The sequence below is a fragment of the Xyrauchen texanus genome, chromosome 21 (assembly GCF_025860055.1).
Source record: "Xyrauchen texanus isolate HMW12.3.18 chromosome 21, RBS_HiC_50CHRs, whole genome shotgun sequence".
Taxonomy (NCBI): domain Eukaryota; kingdom Metazoa; phylum Chordata; class Actinopteri; order Cypriniformes; family Catostomidae; genus Xyrauchen; species Xyrauchen texanus.
In genome coordinates, this window is record NC_068296.1 from 20006598 (window position 1) to 20028399 (window position 21802).

Below are 21802 nucleotides of genomic sequence, written 5' to 3' on the forward strand. Positions count from 1 at the left end.
CCCAAATGTGAAGCATGGGGGTGGCAGCATTATATTGTCGGGGTACTATCAAAATAGATGCCATCTTGAGGAAGGAAAATTATGTGGATATTTTGACGCAACATCTCAAGACATCAGCCAGGAACTTAAAGCTCAGTTGCAAATGGGTCTTCCAAAAGGGCAATGACCCCAAGCATACCTCCAAAGTTGTGGCAGGACAACAAAGGACAACAAATTCAAGGTATTGGATTGGCCATCACAAAGCCCTGACCTCAATCCGATAGAAAATTTGTGATCAGAACTGAAAGTGTGTGCGAGTATTGAGGCCTACAATCCTGACTCAGTTACACCAGTTCTGTCTGGAGGAATGGGCCAAAATTCCAGCAACTTATTGTGAGAAGCTTGTGGAAGACTACCCAAAACGTTTGATCGAAGTTAAACAATTTAATGGCAATGCTACCAAATACTAACAAAGTGTATGTAAACTTCTGACACACTGGGAATGTGATGAAAGAAATGAAAGCTGAAATAAATCACTCTCTCTACTATTATTTTGACATTTCACATTCTTAAAATAGCAATCCTAACTGGCCAAAGACAGAATGTTTCCTATGAATAAATATTAGGAATTGTGAATAACTGAGTTTAAATGTGTTTGTCTAAGGTGTATGTAAACTTCTGACTTCAACTGTATATAAATTCCTAGGCCTTTTTTAATTGAATTTGTCCATATAAGCTTATAGGAAAGGGCTTGTACCATTGCACCTCTAATCAGAACATCAGGCTCAAGTTTATGGGGCAAGCTGGAGGCTTGTTAGAGACAATATGTTTGACCAAAGTCTTTGACAAGCTTAAGTTAGTAAGCTAGACTGGGCCTGTAGGCCTTACTTTAGCTAAGTACAGTACCAGCATGTTCCTGTCACATCAGCCAGTGGCCAGATATCATGCTCTGGGGCAGTCTACCTACCGCCACTCCCATGCTAGGTTCACTTTCACACTTGCCTGCACACACACACCAGGGATATGTGAATCGTGCTTAACCCCCCCAGGCATAACAACAACAGTGTACAAATCTGGGTCTGTCTTTAATAATTCATTACAAATTTAGTTTGCATCTCTTTAACTCATTATTCAATCAGTGCTAGAGTAAAGATTCAAAGTGAAAACTGTAAAGAGTACCCAGTACCCAGACAGTACCCAGACAGGATGAAAATAACTGTTTAAAGAGCAGCAGAATAAGGCTGTTAGTTCTGATTCAGAGTGCTGCATACAGTTTTCTTCAGACACAATTTGAATATGAATGAGTGTGACAATGCTTTCTGTAACCAAAGGGACAAATTTACAAGTTAAAAGCGTGAGTTCAGTTAGCCTGTGCTGTGTGAATGGAACCACATTGGACAACTAGTTGTCTCACTTCATACAGTGTGATAGCTATTATATTCTGCACACAGATAAACTGTGGCTTGATTTTCCCCCATTCATCCATTATGCAGGTCTTCAGCTGCACAATTGTACAGGGTCTTCGTTGCCATATTGTGTGCTTCATAATGTGCTACACATTTTCAATTGTAGATGGTCAGGACTGCAGGCAGGCCAATCTAGCACCCGCACTCTCTGCTTATTTGGCCAGTATGTGGTTTGAAGTTGTCCTGTTGAAAATTCCAGGATGTCCCTGGAAAGACGGTGCTGGATGGCAGTATATGCTGCTCCAAAATTTTTACTTATCTGTCTGCATTAATGGTGTCCTCACAGATGTGTGAATTACCCATGCCTTGTAAGTAAGTAAGTAAGTAAAAGTTTATTTATATAGCACCTTTCACAGGTATAAGGCCACAAAGTGCTTCACAACTAAAACATTTCTATCATAAAATACACACAATAAAAGCATATACAGTACATGATCATATCAACCCACAAGCAGCTAATTAAAAGCCTGAACAAATAAATGGGTCTTTAGTCTGCATCTGAAGGCATCAACAGAGTCAAGAGAGCGCATAGACGGTGGGAGGTCGTTCCACAACCTAGAGGCAACAGCCTGAAAAGATCGGTCACCTCTAGTACGATAGCGAGTGCGTGGAACCATCAACAGGTTCTGATCCACAGACCTCAAAGCACGCACAGGAGTATAACGCTGAATCAAGTCACTAATATAGGGAGGTGCCTGACCATGCAAAGCTCTGAAAACTAAAACCAAAATTTTAAAATGTATCCTATAAGACACTGGTAGCCAGTGAAGTTCTTTTAGGATAGGGGATATATGAGACCTCCTATTTGTACGTGTTAAAATTCTGGCTGCAGAGTTTTGCAGTAATTGCAGTCGAGAGAGCTCCTTCTGGTTTAGGCATGAAAATAAACTATTGCAATAGTCTAAACGCGAAGACACAAAGGCATGAATGATAAGCTCCAAATCATTTTGTGAAACCATATTTCTAAGTTTCGAAATTTTCCTTAATTGAAAGAAGCAGTTTCTCGTCAGCTGCTTGCAGTGATGCACTAATGACATGTCTTTGACCATGATAACTCCCAAATTTCTAAGTCTTGGCTTAGCATAGGTGTATAGGCCTTGGGCACTGACACACCCCTGGCCTATACAGACACTGGCTATTGGACCTGATGCTAATAACAGCTTGGATGGTCCTTTTCCTCTTTGGCTCAGAGAACACAACAGCTGAAATGTGGACTCATCTTTTTACACATTTTCCGCCATTTGTTTTCTGTGAAATTTCTCACAGAGATTGCCACACCATATTTTTTTATTTATGCTAGTCTATATTAAGGCATAATATATCTCACATAACTCCTCCCCTAAGTGGTGCACAATAACAAAACAAACTGTGATTGAATGCCTAACAGGTCAGTCAGAAGAATCGTCCTGTCTAAGTGGGAGGTTCTTGGCCAGTTTAAGCTGCAGTGACCCCAGGACCTTTTTACTGATAAGACTTTCTGAAGCTATGATAATCGAAATGTACTTTAGTTTCTGCAAATATGGTTCATTGTTATTCAAAGTCTTGACTTTGGTTATTCGTATGAACAGGACAGATCGAGAGTCATACCTGTTTGTAAATACGTTTGTCATTCCCAAACACTGACTGAGTGAATGTAGCCAATATAAATATTTGGGAGTGAACAGCATTATACTGTAGTCACTTCACTTCTGTGAGCCCTTGCTAAGGGGCCATTACCCCCCTCCATCCAAACCCTCAGATAAACTCTACAGGCTCATCAACATGTTAGCTGTCATAAGTGATACTTTCCAAAAGAAGAAGAGGTAGAAAGTGAGCGAGTTAGAATGAACGAGAGAGACTGGAAAACTGGCATGAGCCCAGCAGGAATGTTGAACCTGCTTGCCCTGCCTGCAGAAACCTCTACATTAACTACTAAAGTCTAATTGCCTGGTCTCTTGTCTTCCCATGCGAGTCAACAGTAGGATACCATTCATTTGCAGCCTGGGAGTATTCAGTAGAGAAAGAATCTGTCACAGGTATTCATAATCATCCACTAATACACATTTCCACTCAACTGCTCACAGGCTTGGTTGACAAGATAAAAGTGCATGGAAATATAATGCCTTGTGTCTAAATTACTGCATAAACAAAAACTGCCAGAAATGTCCTAATTTTGTCCCCACCAGTGTGTGGGATTTATATGCCGGTGTGGGATTTATATGCCGTTTTCCCCAGTGCTAATAAAATGTAACAGAACATCTGGGAAAGCAGTTCTGAATCCTTCATTCAGACATAAAGAGGGTTTCCGAGACTTCCGATGGCCTCTAGTTATTAAGTAAGGGATAATGTACAGTCAGCCAGTCATTATTGAAAAATAAACCCTAAAAAGGTGATCAGGACCCCATTGAGAAGCAGAGAGGTCTAATATAATCCTGAAGGGGGTTATTTTGTGACAATGATTGGCTTACTGCATATTATCCCACTTATTATATGGCTTCAAACAAATAAGTTAATAAATTGATATGGAATATTGATTTGACTCGCAATTTTTTTATTATGTGAGAAGACAGCAGAGTATACAAAATATATAAAACTATCAGTGTAGGTGATCGGTTGCCAGGGACAATGGTTAAATAAAAATTGTCATCATTATGCAAAAATATTTGAGTGCAGAATGCTGAAATGACCAATCAGAATCAAGTATTCCTGAGAGTGTTGTAATAAGCAGAGTTAGTCTTCTTCCTTTCCGTCTACTTGAATTCAGCATTGCCCTTGCTAAACAAACTTATTCTTCTCTAAGTGGTTTATGTTATTAGCACTGAGCAGTGATTAAAAGAGACAAAGGACAAAGTAAAACCTATCATACTTTGAAGTTAATTTACACTGAAAAATAAATTCAACTGTACAACTTGTTATCCTTACAGACATCAAGGTTGAGCAGTGATTTTTGTCCTGCTCATCAAGTGCATTAATTGTTTTGTTATAATGGTCACACTTTTATAATGGCACCACTTTATATTAATTGTCTTTATCTTCTATCTACTAACATTAAAATACAAAAAATACAATGCGATTATTGTGAAACTACATGTTGTTCTGCAAAATTCTCACAAGATTCTCATTTGCTGCTACTGAGGTTGAGGTATTTGTAGGTTTAGTGGTAGGGTTAAGGTTTAGGGTAAGGGCTGGGGTAGGGTTAGGTATAGGATTAGAGGGTAAGGCTAAAAGTGTAACTACAGACATAATTAAACGCAGGTACTTTGAACGTACAGTTGAAGTCATATGTTTACATAAACTTAGGCTGAAGTCATTAATAAAAACTGTTTAACCACTCCACAGAATTAAGGCCATCTATTTTTCCAACAATTGTTTACAGACCGATTTTTTCTCTTTCAATTGCCTATATCACAATTCCAGTGGGTCAGAAGTTTACATACACTATGGTAACTGTGCCTTTAAGCAGACCTTTAGACAATTATCTTCTGATATTAGGTGTTCCTGTGGATGTATTTTAAGGCCTACCTTCAAACTCAGTGCCTCTTTGCTTGACATCATGGGAAAATCTATAGAAATCAGCCAAGACCTCAGAAAAAAAAAATTGGGGGCCTCCATTGCTCCTTGGGAGCAGTTTCCAAACACCTGAAGGTACCACGTTCATCTGTACAAACAATAGTACACAAGTATATACAACATGGGACCACATAGCCATCATACTGCTCAGAATGGAGATGCATTCTGTCTCCTAGATTTGAACACAATTTGGTGTGAAAAGTGCAAATCAATCCCAGAGCAACAGCAAAAGGACAGTGTGAATATAATGGAGGAAACAGGTAAACCAGTATCTATATCCACAGTAAAACAAGTGATATATCAACATAACCTGAAAGGCTGCTCAGCAAGGAAGAAGCCGATGCTCCAAAACCACCACAAAAAAGCCAGACTACAGTTTGCAAGTGCAAATGAGGACAAAGATCTTACTTTTTGGCCATAATGTCCATCATTATGTTTGAAAAAAAGGGTGAGGTTTGCAAGCCAAAGAACACTATTCCAACCGTGAAGCATGGGGGTGGCAGCATCATGTTGTGTGGGTGATTTGCTGCAAGAGGGATTGGTGCACTTCACAAAATAGATGTCATCATGAGGAATGAAAATTATGTGGATATATTGAAACAGCATCAAGACATCAGCCAGGAACTTAAATCTTGAAGACAAATGGGTCTTCTAAATGGACAATGATCCCAAGCACACTTCCAAAGTTGTGGCAAAATGGCTTAAGGACAACAAAGTCAAGGTATTGGAGTGGCCATCACAAAGTCCTGACCTCAATCTGATATGTGGGCAGAACTAAAAAAGCATATGCGAGCAAGGAGGCCTACAAACCTAACTCATTTACACCAGTTCTGTCTGGAAGAATGGGCCAAAATTCCAGAAACTTGTTGTGGAAGGCTACCCAAAATGTTTGACTCAAGTTTAACAAATTAAAGGCAATGCTACCAAATACTAACAAAGTGTATGTAAACTTCTGACCCACTGGGAATGTGATGAAAGAAATAAAAGCTGAAATAAATGATTCTCTCTACTATTATTCTGACATTTCACCTTCTTAAAATAAAGTAGTGATGCTAACTGACCTAAGACAGGAAATGTTTTCTATGATTAAATATCTGGAATTGTGAAAAAACTGAGTGTGGCAGGGTGGAGGCATAATTAGCCTAATATGGGACCGGGTGTGTAGGATCACGACCCGGCCCCGCCCTCCGCCCTGCCACACTGAGTTTCAACGTATTTGGCTAATGTGTATGTATACTTTTGACTTCAACTTTAAGTCCACTGCAACATCACATGTACGCAAGTACATTAAAGCTGCACTTTGTAACTTTGTGTTCTCTAGCAACATATGTGGTTGAAACTTACAATTAAAAGCAATTCACAGAAGAACATTAATGATCTGTGTTTGATTTTGCTCTTCTGGTAGATGAATCTCACAATTTGGCCTTTGCCTGTGTGTGATCATGACTGGCGATATTCAGATCTGGAATCATAAAGTGTTATTTTCATGTTGATATAATGTTATACAATTAAACATTTAAAACTACTATATTGCTTTGATGAAGATAAATAACGCTCGTATTCACATATTTTGAATGATGAATTTTACACTTATATCGCTTATCTAACACTACACTCAGCATTTTTACATAAAGAACAGGCGACTCAATCACTACTAGTATATTTTAATACAATAGAATAGAATCTTTTATTTTGGTCACACATTATACACACAGTTTTTTTGCATATATACAGTGATATGTATTAGTTTTCACATATCCCAGCTAAGCTGGGGTCAGAGTGAAGGGTCAGCCATGATACGGTGCCCCTGGAGCAGATAGGGTTAAGGGCCCAAAAGTGGCATCTTGGTGGTGCTGGCGCTTGAACCCCCGACCTTCTGGTCAGTAAACCTGAGCCTCAACCACTGAGCCACCATTGCCCCTTTTAATGTAATTTTTCAAGTGTATTAATGTTTGTATTGTACTACACTTATCCATTTAAGAGGTGATACTCGTGATATGGCTGATCCGAGTTCAGTGGAAGAATTTATTAATTTGATATTATATTGTACAGCCTCAGTTTATAATGCAAGTGAACCGTAATAGTAAAGTAGAATGTCTATGAATGTACACAATAGCACAGTAAATTAAAAACATAAAACAAGGATTCAGTAATGATGGGGATAAAATATACTTTATTAAACATGAAGATAATATGCTTAAAAATGCAATATAACAGTCAATTTTAGAAGTCATAAATATTAGTAAACATGTCACAATAACTCCCTCCGACAACATAGGTACATCGCGATCGGTAAACACACAAATAATGTTCGATTCATACAAGCAATATAAGCTTCAACAACCCTACCAGACAAAATATCCAATTATTATAGCAAGTAAACAACTTCACCAAGCGGATAACAGATAAGCTTCCATCCAGATTGTTGCGATGCTGTCCGGAACTTTGTGACTGAACTGAACTGTAGTTTCTTTCTTTTTTTAACGGCTACTCGCAAACTAAAACAGTGCATTACTGCCATCTACTATTTACATGGGAATGAGTCAGCCGGCTCTTCTTTCATATGTTCACAGACATGATGTAACCAATAGCTCAAAATATAAATAATTTTTGTAGGTTTACATTAGTCAATTTGCAACAATATTCCTTGCTATATGACTAAAATGTATATATTTGGAAACTGGCTGGTAAATGTTTAGATTTCACTTATCAGTAATTGTGTAGAATAGTGCTGGAGTATTCAGCAGTGAGATCCTTTCACTCTGTGTTGAGGGTAAAAGTTGTTCTGTGTAATGTGTGTCCAAAGATGAGATGCACTTGACCCATTTGCCATTGAATAATGTCTCTTAATATCCTTTCTGTTCTATACACTCAGTTATTGATCAAAAACAAAAAATAAACATTTACTTGTAATAATGTATCTCACAGATGAGATAAAACCATTTGAGTCCTCTCTCATTAATTACCTGTTTAAGCACAAATAATTTATGAAGTATAATATTATATTTATTGATTAATATTTGTTTCTTAATTTTTAAAAAGCCAAAATGTTACCAAAATGATAAACAACTAATAAAATATAATATGTACAATTTATATTTCATAATTTACCTAATTAGAAGGTGTCCTGTATAATTAACAGCATTAGCTGGGAAATAGTTTATTTCATATGTAAGCAAAAGGGACATTATAACTGAAATATACCCATATGAATCTAAATCAGAATGCAATCTAATCGGGAGCTTGTGAATTGGAATTTAATTGGGAAATCTTTATCAATACCCAGCCCTATTGTAAAGTGTTAGCAAAATGATTTGTAATTATAATAACTAATGGTGTGTGTTGGAGTGGACTAGGTGATAGACATCTACTCTCCTCAGGCACGTGTAAGCTTCACCAGGGCGACTCTACCAGCAGGTATGAGAACCACCTGATGGATTTGTTTTACCGTGCAGCTAATATGATTCCACTAAATGCATTTCTGAGGCTTCTCGAGACGATCCCCTGGTCGGAGGAATTCCTATACCTAATAATAAAGCACTTAGCGATTAAAAGTGTGAATAAAATCCTGGAGCTGAAGCCAGGCTGGCAGCAGTATACCACCCACACTCTCCTGGGAGGGGGGGAGGAGAGCCACAGTAGGAACAAAAGGACAAAGACGCCCTCACTAAGAGTTTATACAATCCTGTAAATTGATTAAACGGCAAAGGGGTGGAGAGAGGCTACCAATCCAGACTACTTACTGATAGACTAAACACAAGTGGTGTGGAGGGCTGGAAAAAAAACACTCCACAGCTACTGCTAAATGTAAAAATGCATTGCTGTGGGAGTACAAAAATCTCCATCCATCTGAAAATCAAAGTCAGAACATTTATTTTTAGAAAAAGTGTACATATAAAATATACTGTATACAGTGGGGTCCTAAAGTCAGACTACTGCAAAAGATGTTTTTATTTTTCTTATACGCTTTATCTTTATTACAAATACACATACTGTACATATCATTTTGTACCAAGAATTTAACAATGTCAATATAACAAATTTGCTTAGATTTGATTTGTAACCAAGAAATAGTTCATAATCTCACATCTACATTCATAACTAAGTTAATATACTTAATTTAAGAATATACTGTACTTATAAATTTAATGTCACAATGATTCTTTGTTTTAGATATAGTCAAAATCCTAAATCTTTCTATTTATTTCCAGTTATAGGCTTCATTACATTTCGAATCCCAGATTTTCAATATGGTCTCAAACTTTTGGACCCCACTCTATATTAACTACCTTAGGTATACAAAAGGACACAACGCTGACAGGCTAAAATATCCCAGAGTTCATAAAGTGGAATTAGTTTAGCTAAAAGCCTTTTCATAAGAGCTCTATAAATTCATTCAGTGTGCTAATAAACATGGAGAAAATGACAAACGGTGTAGGGTGCATGTCCTGTAAAGGAGTTTGAATGTGAAGCAGTCAGGAGTCCATAAATACTTGAGAACCAGTGCTGGATGGGGACATGGTGAAAATTAGCGAGATAACGTTAAGCATTCAAGAACAAGGACTGCATTATGAATGGGACACAGAGGGAAGTTAAACATGCATGCAAAATGCAACTCTGTTTTTATCTATTGTGAAGCCAAACCAAATCGCACTGTGCACTGAAACAATTTGGATTTGAATCAAATGAAAAACATATTAAGTGATCTCTTCTGATGAACACATGTTTTAAAGAAGCACTTTACATGGTTAATTTTGTTATGCCACTAAGAGCATTTACATTTCAGATTTGTGCATTATGACATGTGAGCACTAACTAGACCATGAGGGGAAGTTTGAGTCCCTCTCATGCATTTATCTTCCACAGCACTCGCAGAGACACAAACAGCGGCAGCAGTGCCAGTTTGCCTTATGAGGGTCAGACAGAGGGCTGTGGATGGATGCCAGATTACATGAACATATCTGTGCAAATCTAACAAGGCTGACTATTGGCTGCAGGCTTAATGTGTATGTGTGTTAGAGAGAGCCGATGAAATGGGGCAACTTTAATATGAAAAGAGGATCCTTGGCATTGTCACACTTTTCCCTCTTTCTCTGACTTTTTTTTTCAAGGTGAAATGGAGGTGATCTAAGTAACCTACATTTGTGTCTTCATTAAAATACAGAAAAAAATGACTATTTAGAGTGAATCAAAGGCCCCAGTTGATGTTGCAATCAAGCATGTCTGTAAAAGGCAACAGCGAGAGACAGAGAGAAATAGGGACATAAATAGTGCATGAGATGCACTAGGGAAGGTTGTAAGTGTCATGTTTTAAAACTGTTGTAAGTGTAGATCAATTAAACTTTCAGGATTTCAGAGGGTGTTAGGGTCAGGCTTATATTTTTCACAGTGTAGGCAGAGCAGGTGGGCAACTAGGCTAATGCTGAATGTACAAAGAGAGAAACTGTGCAAATGTGATGCAAAGACAAGAAAGATTTAAATAATATCTCAGTTAAATACCAATATATCCATCAGTGCAGGTCAGACACACGAAATAACATCTCTCAAAAACATTTTATTTTTTTATTTTTTACATTTTTATTATTATTTTCTAAAGTTGATTAACTGCAATGCTGAATATATTGGCAGCTTGTTAATTAAATTATATCTTATTAATTCAAACATGGAATCTCAATTATCCTAAAACTAATGAATGTTTTATTTTTTTTAAGGTTGCTTTAGATAATGGACTGGTACTATTAAAAATGTGTAATATAAATATGAATATGAATATAAGAAAAATTCTGAAATTGAAAGAAAACTATGTGTTTGAAGCATAAACCTCTCTAAGTAACATTTATTCTTACAACAAATAAAATAACTTTCAAAAATAGTTAAGAAAAATTAGCAATTCAAATATTGCTTTTCAATGACGATTGCTACATATTTTTACTGGGAAACTAGTAAAACTGTTTAAGATATTTGTTTTGCATTGTATTTCTTCTAAAAATCTAATAATTCTCAATGTGATCCTATTGAAACAGATTATCTGTAGCCGGTGAATATTATGTGTGCATGTTGGAATGCGTGTTCTGATTGTGAAGCTGCAGGCTGCGAGTGTAAGATCTGTGTTTGTGATTCTCAGTGGCTGACTGCGGCTTGTGTCCTTATCAGTGTACTGCTAGAGTGGACTGTGCACCCAGAGGGAAAGAGCGAGAGAAAGCAAGAGAGGGAGAGATAAAGTTTCTGTCACCGGCGGTGTCGAGGGCAGTGTAGAGAGCCCAGTGGTGCCTATCAGCAACTGGCATACCGACCCCACCCTGCCGCACCGGCCACCAGTGTTTAATCCATGTTGGGAGCGTTAACATTCAGCGACCTCCTGGGTGACAGATCTGCCATGCGAGCCTTCTCCCCCAAGGCAGGCTGCACCCCAAGTGTCAGCTCGGCTCACACATACGTCATGGCCAGCGGACGAGGCTGCGGCACGGGCGCCCGAGGAGAGCTGTCCTCTGTGACTAGGGTGAGCGTGTTAGTGCTGGTCATTGCAACCGCACAGACACGCAAACACACACACACACAGACATGTGCATCAGGGTTAAAGACGGAGAGTGTTTGTTTTGCGGCAGTAATTGGTAAAGAAACGAGAGCGGAATGCAAGATGTTTATGCTAAAACATGTTTACGACACATTGTGCAATGATGGAACAAGAATGTTACACTATATATAAATTATGTAGTGCAGTAAATGCAGTGTTCAAATAAGAAAGTGTATACATACATGGATGTATATTCATTAAAGAAAAAACAATAATCAGGTTGACCGATATGTACAGTTTATGCATTAGAGATTGACAGTTAATCACAATGACCAAAATGTTTTATTTGTAGTCACACTTTTCCACTTAATCAGTTATCTATTCTCAAATATCGGGTTTACCGATATATAGCCGATTATTATTATTTAACCCAATATTAGTATTTTTACTAGTAATTTGTACTTAAAAATATCAACATGTAGGGAATGCTACAAATGATTTGTATAGGTATATTACATGTTGGGTAAATTACTCAAAAAAAGTAATTCATTACAAATTTCTACTTATTTAATATTGTAACTAGATTACTGACTTCATCAAAGAAGTAATCATATTACTAATTACTTTTAAGTTACTTCCTAATACACTTTTCACAGAAAAGCTTGTTTTTTCACTAAACGAATTAAAAATAATGTCGATATATCCTCCTTTTTGATTGACTTGTTCTACGTATAATGTATAATATTATTTTGGAAATATGTGTAACCCAAGTAATTAAAAGTATTTCATTTCATTGGAAGTCTGTAACTGTAATCTGATTACAAGAATTTCAAATGTAATATGCTGCACTACTTTTTATTCTAAAAGGTAATTATTAATGAAATAACACCCAACACTGGGTATAAAGATATTTGAAAATAACAACAGTACTGAACTCTAATATCCATAAATATATAAAGAGGGTCAAAAAAGAATACATGTGTAGAATACATATATGCGTATATGAAAGTAATAATTGGTAAATGGACACCGAGTGTGAATGGAGGAGCTGTCACTGCCAGTATTGTCAGTGTGAAGGATAAGAGGGAAGGTGTGCGAGGTCACAGCAGCAACAGCGTTGAGCCCCAGGAGTGCTACAATGACACAGAGCATACACATCTCAATAACAACACTGACACTGTCAAATCTCCAACCATCACTGCACTGTTAGCGGCTACTCAAATCCACCTCTTTAATTATTCATTCCTTCCTCAAGAGTTTCAGTAAGAGCACGTATATCACTATAAAGGGTTTATCCTCCTGTCATATTCATAGCAAAAAAAATCCCTGACAGTTCCTTAAATCCCACGAGGCACACAGAGGGACTCACACACATGCACACACAATCATTTCAATGTTATTGTCCAAGGAAACTTTCAGACTGATGTGAAACATAAGGCAAAAGAAACTCTGATCCCTACTGAAAAGACCAGCTCAGACAAGTATGAAGTTCCATGCTGCTCACCAGCAAAAATAAATAAATAAATGTATAAATAAAAAAAAATTAATTCTGGTAAACCAGATTGACCAAGGAAACCTTGCTGGTGTAGCTATATTTTAAAGGATAGTTCACCCTAAAACGAATATTTTGTGATTATTTTCTCACCTTAATGTCACCCCAATAACTTTTTTTATTCAGTAGAACTAAAAAGGTAAAGATTTAGTCCCCAAACAGTTTATTTGCCATAACATTACTGAATATTGACTCTGGTCTGTCAAGTTTGAGGAAGGACAAAAACAACAACAACAAAAAACAACATAAAACCACACTGTACAAGTAATTGATATGACTCATGCACTATATTCCCAAAAGTATAAACACAAAAGTCTTCTGAAGTCTTACAGGAATCTAATCAGAAGATTAAATATATATCACTGAATTTACAGCATTTGTGGCATAATGTCAATTACCACAAAAAAATATTTCAGCTATTTTCAGACAAATTTCAGCTGAAATAATACACAAGTTTTAACAAAAGAATTATTGTAAGTGTTTTACCAAATTATAAGAGTTACGTTTCTGCCTAAAACCCTCCAAACCTCCATTGGCCCAATTCACATCCATTTAAGTGCCTTACTGTAACCTCGATTTATGCTCTCTCTCTCTCTCTCGCTCTTTTTTTTTTTTTTTTAAATTAAGGAAGGGACAAGTCTAAATTTTGGTTTAAGTCTAATTGTTAGTTTTTTTGTTTTGTTTCTTGTAATCAACATTACGCAACCAATTCTGTCGATTGAGCTCAACTTGCACCCAAAATATTAATTTAACAAAAAAAATATATATAATTTCCAGAGGAAATTACACAAGTTCACCAGAATAACAAATCAGGTAGTGGAATCAAATAATCAGTCTAAAGTAAGCCAGTTAATTGCACTAGACTGTGCCCAGCATTTTATAGCAATCCCTAAGGATCCCAGGACCCGCGCAGACCCTGTCCTGCTATCATGTGGCGCTGGCCATTCTGCTAGACAGAAATGAGAATGAGAGAGAGAGAGAGCGCTCCGTCACACCTGCCAACTGTGTTTACAGCTGCACGGCATCAAACATTCATCAGATGCCATCTTTACAGTCTGTGATGTGAAGCAATCAGCATTTCACAGGCTGTCAAATGATGTCCAAACCGCTTGCTACCTGGCAGTGTCAAAAGGAGAGGGGGTCCTCAAACACACACACTCTCACAAGCACAAACACACACCGGTTCTTCTTTCTAGTCCAGACTACTGAGAGACTAAGCAAGTTCATATGTTAAAATATTACTTACTTAAATACTTAACACTCTAATGACAGCATAGCTCCAAACAGCTTTCATGTGTAAATAATACATTTTTCCTCACCCTTAGATCCCTTCCATCTTTATTGATAATGCTTGAAGCTACAGAGTTCAGAACCACAGTAAATTTGGCCAGTTAATGCGTGGCAAGGTAATGCTCATTTAACATGTTGTAGAAACTTTTTGGAGTCTGTTTTGCTCTGTGTAATGTGGTGTAAGAAATTCCTTTAGCTTAATGCTTCTTCTCTCAACAAATACCTGTTCTTGTCCATGGTCTCTTGGTGCTTGTATATTTGTGTTTCGACAGTACTATAGCTCCATCTACAGGTTGGAGCGAGACATGCAGCAGAGAACTCTGTGTGACCCCTTTGGATGTCTCCACTGATGTATGCCACATTCATGTTTCTCAGTCTAAGTGCAAGCCACATGAAAAAGGTGATATTTTATAAAGATTATATCTATCACAGACCTTCTCTCGGACTCACTTGTCAGACTTTGCAAGTGCTGTTTCTGGCCTCATTATTGTTGCATAAACAAGCAATAAAAAATACCCATGTAAGCTCTTGGACAAGTTACGAGAGCACAGTTGCTCATGGTTTCAGAAGATATATCACGAGTTTCTCCTTAAATGCATATGAAGATTCCCCTAATGAGAGTGGTGGTTCTTACAAACAGTGCCTTTGGTGCATGTGAATGAAAACTTCAAAGGACCAAAACTTCAAAGGACAAAAGCTCACAACTTTTGACTTTTGTGTTTCAGCTTGCTGAATTACAATTAATTACACAAACTCAAGGCGCTTACCTCTTACCGGAGTTGCCGCATTGGAAATGACATACTGTTCCAAATGGTGAAGGAGATTGCAGTTCCTATAATGTATGACTCTTGTAATGTATCTTTTGTTACCGCAAAATAGGGAGGAATACCCCTGCTTGGACGCCTATTTTTCCACTGAGAAAATAGGATGAATTTGACCACAATGACATCTTTAGAAAGCTGACCAAGACACTACTTCATCCCTGCTTGGGAGAGAAAGGTGATCGCACACATTCTCTCTCTCTCACTCTCTCTCACACACACCCTTGTTTCTCTAATAACTTGTTAGAAACAGCCCAAGACGTGATTTTGAATGTCCAAGCGAAGGCTTGGACGCATTATTTGGTTTGAACTAGCAATGGCAGATTCCGATACGTCGAGTAAGAAAGTAGTTCCATGCTCAAATGCATTTTTTATGACCGTACTTAGTTTTATCTTTTTTTATTTTATTTTATTTACTTATTCATTGAACTGTTGTATATAAGCAATATCACACTCACAATCATGCTATATGGCCCTTAATCAGCACTGCTGTGATTACCTATGGCACCTACGAGTCACAGCAGTGCTGATGGAGGGCCATATCGCACTCTTGCTCGTGTGATATAGCTTATAGAGTTTAAGTCAGAAGTTTACATACACCTTAGCCACATTTAAAATCAGTTTCTGACATTTAATCATAGAAAACATTCCCTGTCTTAGGTCAGTTAGGATCACTACTTTATTTTTAGAATGTGAAAGGGTGGGTAGTCACATTGGATTAACCTCCTCGTAGTCGCCATAATGTGGTTCTCGCTCTCGGTGGGGCGCGTGGTGAGTTGTGCGGAGAATAGCATGAAGCCCCACACATGCTAGGTCTCCGTGGTAATACGCTCAACAAGCCACGTGATAAGATGTGCGGATTGACGGTCTCAGACATGGAGGTAAATGAGATTCATCCTCCACCACTTGGATTGAGGCGAGTCCCTACGCCACCACGAGGACCTAGAGTGCATTGGAAATTGGGCATTTCAAATTGGGGAGAAAAGGGGAGAAAAAAATTATGTGAAATGTCACAATAATAGTAGAGAGAATTATTTCTTTCAGCTTTTATTTCTTTCATCACATTCCCAGTGGGTCAGAAGTTTACATACACTTTGTTAGTATTTGGTAGCATTGCCTTTAAATTGTTTAACTTGGGTCAAACATTTTGGGTAGCCTTCCACAACCTTCTCACAATAAGTTGCTGGAAATTTGGCCCATTCCTTCAGACAGAACTGGTGTAACTGAGTGAGGTTTATAGGCCTCCTTGCTTACACACGCTTTTTCAGTTCTGCCCACAAATTTTCTATCGGATTGCAGACAGGACTTTGTGATGGCCACTCCAATACCTTGACTTTGTTGTCCTTAAGCCATTTTGCTACAACTTTGGAGGTATGCTCGGTGTCATTGTCCATATGGATGACCCATTTGTGACCGAGCTTTAACATCCTGGCTGATGTCTTGAGATTTTGCTTCAATATATCCATATAATTTTCCTTCCTCATGATGCCTGAAGTGCACCAGTCCCTCCTGCAACAAAGCACCCCCACAACTTGATGCTGTTTGGCTTGCAAGCCTCACCTTTTTTCCTCCAAACATAACGATGGTAATTATGGCCAAACAGTTACATTTTTGCTTCATCAGACCAGAGGACATTTATCCAAAAATTAAGATCTTTGTCCCCATGTGCACTTGAAAACTGTAGTCTGGATTTTTTTATGGCATTTTTGGAGCAGTGTGTTCTTCCTTGCTAAGCAGCCTTTCAGGTTATGTCGATATAGGACTCGTTTTACTGTGGCTATAGATACTTGTCTATCTGTTTCCTCCAGCATCATCACAAGGTCCTTTGCTGTTGTTCTGGGATTGATTTGCACTTTGCTCACCAAATTACATTCAACTCTAGGACACAGAATGCGTCTTCTTCCTGAGGGTATGATAGCTGCGTGGTCCCATGGTGTTTACATGAATGTGGTACTTTTGGCATTTTGGAAATTGCTCCCAAGGATGAACCAGATTTTGTTTTCTGAGGTCTTGGCTGATTTCTGTTGATTATCCCATGATGTCAAGCAAAGAGGCACTGAGTTTGAAGGTAGGCCTTAAAATACATCCACAGGTACACCTCCAACTGACTCCAATTAGCCGTTGGAGTCATTAGCCATTAGCCGTTATCAGATGCTAATTGGCGAATTGCCTAAAGGCTAGACATAATTTTCCAAGCTGCTTCAAGGCACAGTTATCTTAGTGTATGTAAACGTATAACCCACTAGAATTGTGATATAGTCAATTAAAAGTGAAACAATCTGTCTGTTAACAATTGTTAGAAAAATTACTCATGTCATGCACAAAAGTTGTATATTAACGATTATAGTATAAAACTATACTTTGCTAATATGAAATCTGTGGAGTGGTTAAAAATGTAGTTTTAATGACTTCAACCTAAGTGTACTTAAACTTCTGACTTAAACTGTATATATATATATATATATATATATATATATATATATATATATATATATATATGTTGGTGTAAGGAGAATATCGTAATGACCATTTGCTTTTGCATTGCGGTAATCAGAAATGGGAGGTAAAATATGTGTAACTTTCATAAAAATAATATCACATATGTAAAAAATCTTAATGGCCCTAATATTAGCCTTAATTTTTTATATGCAAAATAAAATGTTGTATTTGTTCATTTTGAATTTGGAGTAAAAAAAATCGGACCAGGATATTTTCTTAACCGGTTTTGTGAGAATCATCCAACAAGGAATAAACGACAACACAATATAGAAAGGTTTTTCTGCATATATATACACATAAAGCAGTGGGTTTAAACTAAAACACATGCACCCACACACATATGTCCCACTCTCTACAAATGAAAGCAGTGTTTTACGAGATGGAGCATTTGTATAAGTGTTCTGCTATGTCCATTTGGGGTGCTGAACTCTGGGATTTCCAGCACTGGGGTGGGAATGCATTCCAGGAACAGGCGCTGCCTGGGCAACCTGGACATAGAAACCGCATTGCCACAAATGCATTATAAGTTGTGCAAAGTGTAAAAGCTCAAGGACAGAGGCTCTACTGACTCAATGAATAATGTATAGTAATGTATTTTAAATATATGTTTATAAAGTAAATAGTATCCTCTCTCCACGCTCTACTTTATACATTACTGTATATATAAAGCGCACAGACCTACATTATAAATGAAGATTACGGTGACATGGATCGGTAAAGAAAATGTAAAGGAAGGCATGGCCTCCTCTAATTATGCTCTTCTGAAAGGTTATCTGTCAATGTCTAACTCGGTTACCTTATTACCACAAACTACCTATACACATACACCTCAAAAGCTGGAGCGAGAGACGGATACGTGTTTGTTAACCCCTTGAGGGTTACATGCTGTTTTAAAGACGTTATGCAACATGTATGATAATTACATATTATGAGACTGTACAAGAACGGATGCAGATGGTATAAAAATACATACAACATAACAACACTGTATGGTTAGATTAACCCCTCCAGCCTATGTATCAAAGCATGCACAATTTACACAGGTGCCCCATTTTCATTTCTCCTGTCATATCCATATCTCAGCATCACCTACACCGTTCTCAATGCAGTGGTGTGGAAACGGGCCACATGCTAGCTGCTAATCTTCCATTCTCAACCCTGCATGTGCAGACAGCATTAGAACCAGCAATAGGATGTCTCACACCTCTCCCCAGCCTGACAACCCGTCTTCTCAGGTGGATGAACGTGCACACCTCCGAGGACTCCCCTTCAGGTGGCACTGCTCATTCCTGCAATGAGGCGCAGCAGTGCGGAAGACTGTAGATTATGCTATGGCGCCCAGAATGCACTGCCTCTAAAAATAACTACCTCTGTGTTACAGCATGGCTTATAATGCTTCCTACTTGGCTACAATAAAACAGAGTGCAGCATAATGGAACACACACTGGAAGGGCGCATATATTAAAGTTTATTCAATTTGTAGCTGGTGTGCATGACCGTATATGAAACTCACCAAACAACAGGTGACAATAGACACCAGCAAAGCTGATGTACATCATCACACTTTTCTGGACTTTTTGTCACTTTTTAATTCACATAAACAGTACAGAAAAGACAGGAAATAATTGGGGAGATTGAGAAATGGGACTGGGACACGTCCCAGGCCAAATCATAAGCATCACAGCAACAAGCGATAAAAGTAATTCACATTTCTGTTGTATCCAGCCACAACAGCAACAAAAAGAATGTAATTATAAATTTTTGTTGGTTGATTCTATTTTTGCAGTGTGTTGTAATCTGATTACAAATAATTTGTTACTGTAATCTAATTAGTTATTGTACAAAAAGTAGTGTAATATATTACATTTTCAATTACTGTAATCATTCTAGTGGCTAAGTACATTAATTGGATTTCACATCTAGAATAATGTTATTTATGTAGAATAATTTTATATAATTATTTATGCTCATATGTACATCTGTTTGCGTTTCTGTGAAAGCTGAAGAGCGTGCACCCCATAACGAGTTATTGTAATAGAAAAAACATGTGCCGATTGAATGACTTGTGTGCGACAATGGAGGATACACATATTAAAATTTTTCCACCCAACAAATTAAAAATAAAAACTTGTCTGTGAAGAGTTTTAGAAAGTTAAAAATTAACGTAAAACCAATAAGCAATGTGATTGCTTTTGCAATTAAGTAATTAGTAAAGTCAGTAATCTGATTCAAATTTTAGATAAGAATTTAGTAATGGATTACTTTAAAAAACTCATTGGACCAAAATCCTGCTCCTCGTGTACACTCACCTGTTACAGTACACCTACTTATTCATGCAATTATTTAATCAGCCAATCATGTGGCAGCAGTGCAATGCATAAAATCATTCAGATATGGGTCAGGAGCTTCAGTTAATGTTCACATCAACCATAAGAATGGGGAGAATATTTTGACCGTGGCATGATTGTTGGTGCCAGACGGGCTGGTTTGAATATTTCTGTAACTGCAGATCTGCAGGGATTTTCATGCACAACAGTCTTTAGTTTATTCAGAATGGTGCCAAAAAATAAAAACAAAAAACATCCAGTGAGTGGCAGTTCTGCAGACAGAAATGCCTTGTTGATGAGAGAGCTCATCAGTAGAAAGGTCAGACTGGTTCGAGCTGACAGAAAGGCTACAGTAACTAAGATAACCACTATGTACAATTGTAGAACAGAATAGCATCTCAGAATGCACAACATGTCAAATGTTGAGGCAGATGGGCTACAACAGCAGAGGACCATGTGGGGAACTTTATTAGGACCATAGTGTTCCTAACAAAGTGCTCAATAAGTGTATATTAAAAAGAAAAAAATGGACGAGAGATGTCAAACTTGAGAAATATTGGATTTTATATGACAAATCCCTAAAGTTCATCAAGGAAAACCATAAAAGCCAATGCCGTCTTAAAGAAGTCATGAAAAATACAAGGTATATATACTTAGTTTTACAATATTCTGTTGTGTAATGAATTTCAAGTGTGAGAGAATGTGCAAACAGAGAATTCACCATCACTGTTTGGATTAGCGATTTACCACATCACATTTTTACATTTATTGTTGACAGAAAAATTGCTTGTCGCTGGTATTTTGCAGCTTTTTAGGCTGGTCAGGACACTGTGTGAATCACACACTCTGACCCCTGAGCCTCGGCTTCAACTATACAATCCAATTATGGTACTGGATAACAAACTGTTTTAGGAAATCTTGAAAGGGGGGGGGTGTTATTTATTTAAAAAATAAATCAATAAAACATTTTGCACCCTGGCAGGATGAATGCAGCCTGTTTTTCATCTTGTGAAATGTTGCAATTAATGAACAGACCGTTTTCTTCAAAGAGGCATTACACAGGTACAGATGGCTTTCAGTGACCTCAGGTTACTAAAAAGGCCTCAGAGCTTGTAAATAACAGTACGAAGACTTACCAGGAAAGCTATAATACTCCTCTGTGTGTTCTCCCACTGGAAGCAGCTTTTAATATACTGCAATGTATAGAGGATGGCCATGCTGATCTTCCTCACTCGATAGATATTTCGCGCTAAAAGCTAATGGAGACAAAGCAGTATTTAGCAAAATGTGCCTGAGAACATAATGCTTATAACATGACATTCACCAGGTGTAAAGTGGCTTTTAAACCGAAGGTTCACTGGTGATAAATATTAATAAGTCAAGTCATCGCTGGTGTCTAAAGAGCTTTAGGCGGCGCTGGAGGAGCATAATGAGTCTCTAAATGTGCCAACAACAAACCTAATGTTAAAAGAATGCGGAAAATATGATGCCACATTATGCTGTAATCATTAGTGATAAAGCTCACCTTTTTGTTAAACTTTGGGTTGTCCTCTGCAAACTTTGTTTCTTTAGGTTGGAATGTTTTGATGCTTGCTCTGATCTGAGAGAAACAAAGTATCCACAACCTTAACAGATTATACAGTACTTTCACTTACAAGCACCTTTAAGAACACATGTAGTTTTAATGGAAAGTTCAATGTGGTTTGTACGATATACATTTTATTTTTTTTCATTAAAGTACTCTCAGGTTGAATGGTTTGTTGAATCTGCTGAATGCTTTTTGAATCATAATATAAATATATTGC

At 37.6% G+C, this 21802-nt stretch overlaps 1 protein-coding gene across 3 annotated transcripts in view; it reads right to left on the minus strand.

Moving 5' to 3' along the window:
- The window catches only part of LOC127661936 (multiple C2 and transmembrane domain-containing protein 2-like), a 69481-nt gene that overhangs the window by 21057 nt on the left and 26622 nt on the right, over positions 1 to 21802 (minus strand). For 2 of the 3 annotated variants that reach the window (XM_052152902.1, XM_052152903.1), the window contains exons 16-17: positions 21523 to 21597; positions 21134 to 21253 (exon numbers count right to left, since the gene is read on the minus strand). In XM_052152902.1, coding sequence (XP_052008862.1) covers positions 21134 to 21253; positions 21523 to 21597 — 195 coding nt within the window. Of the gene's footprint in view, positions 1 to 12592; positions 12642 to 21133; positions 21254 to 21522; positions 21598 to 21802 lie in introns of those variants that run through there. The other variant, XM_052152904.1, reaches the window with a different exon arrangement.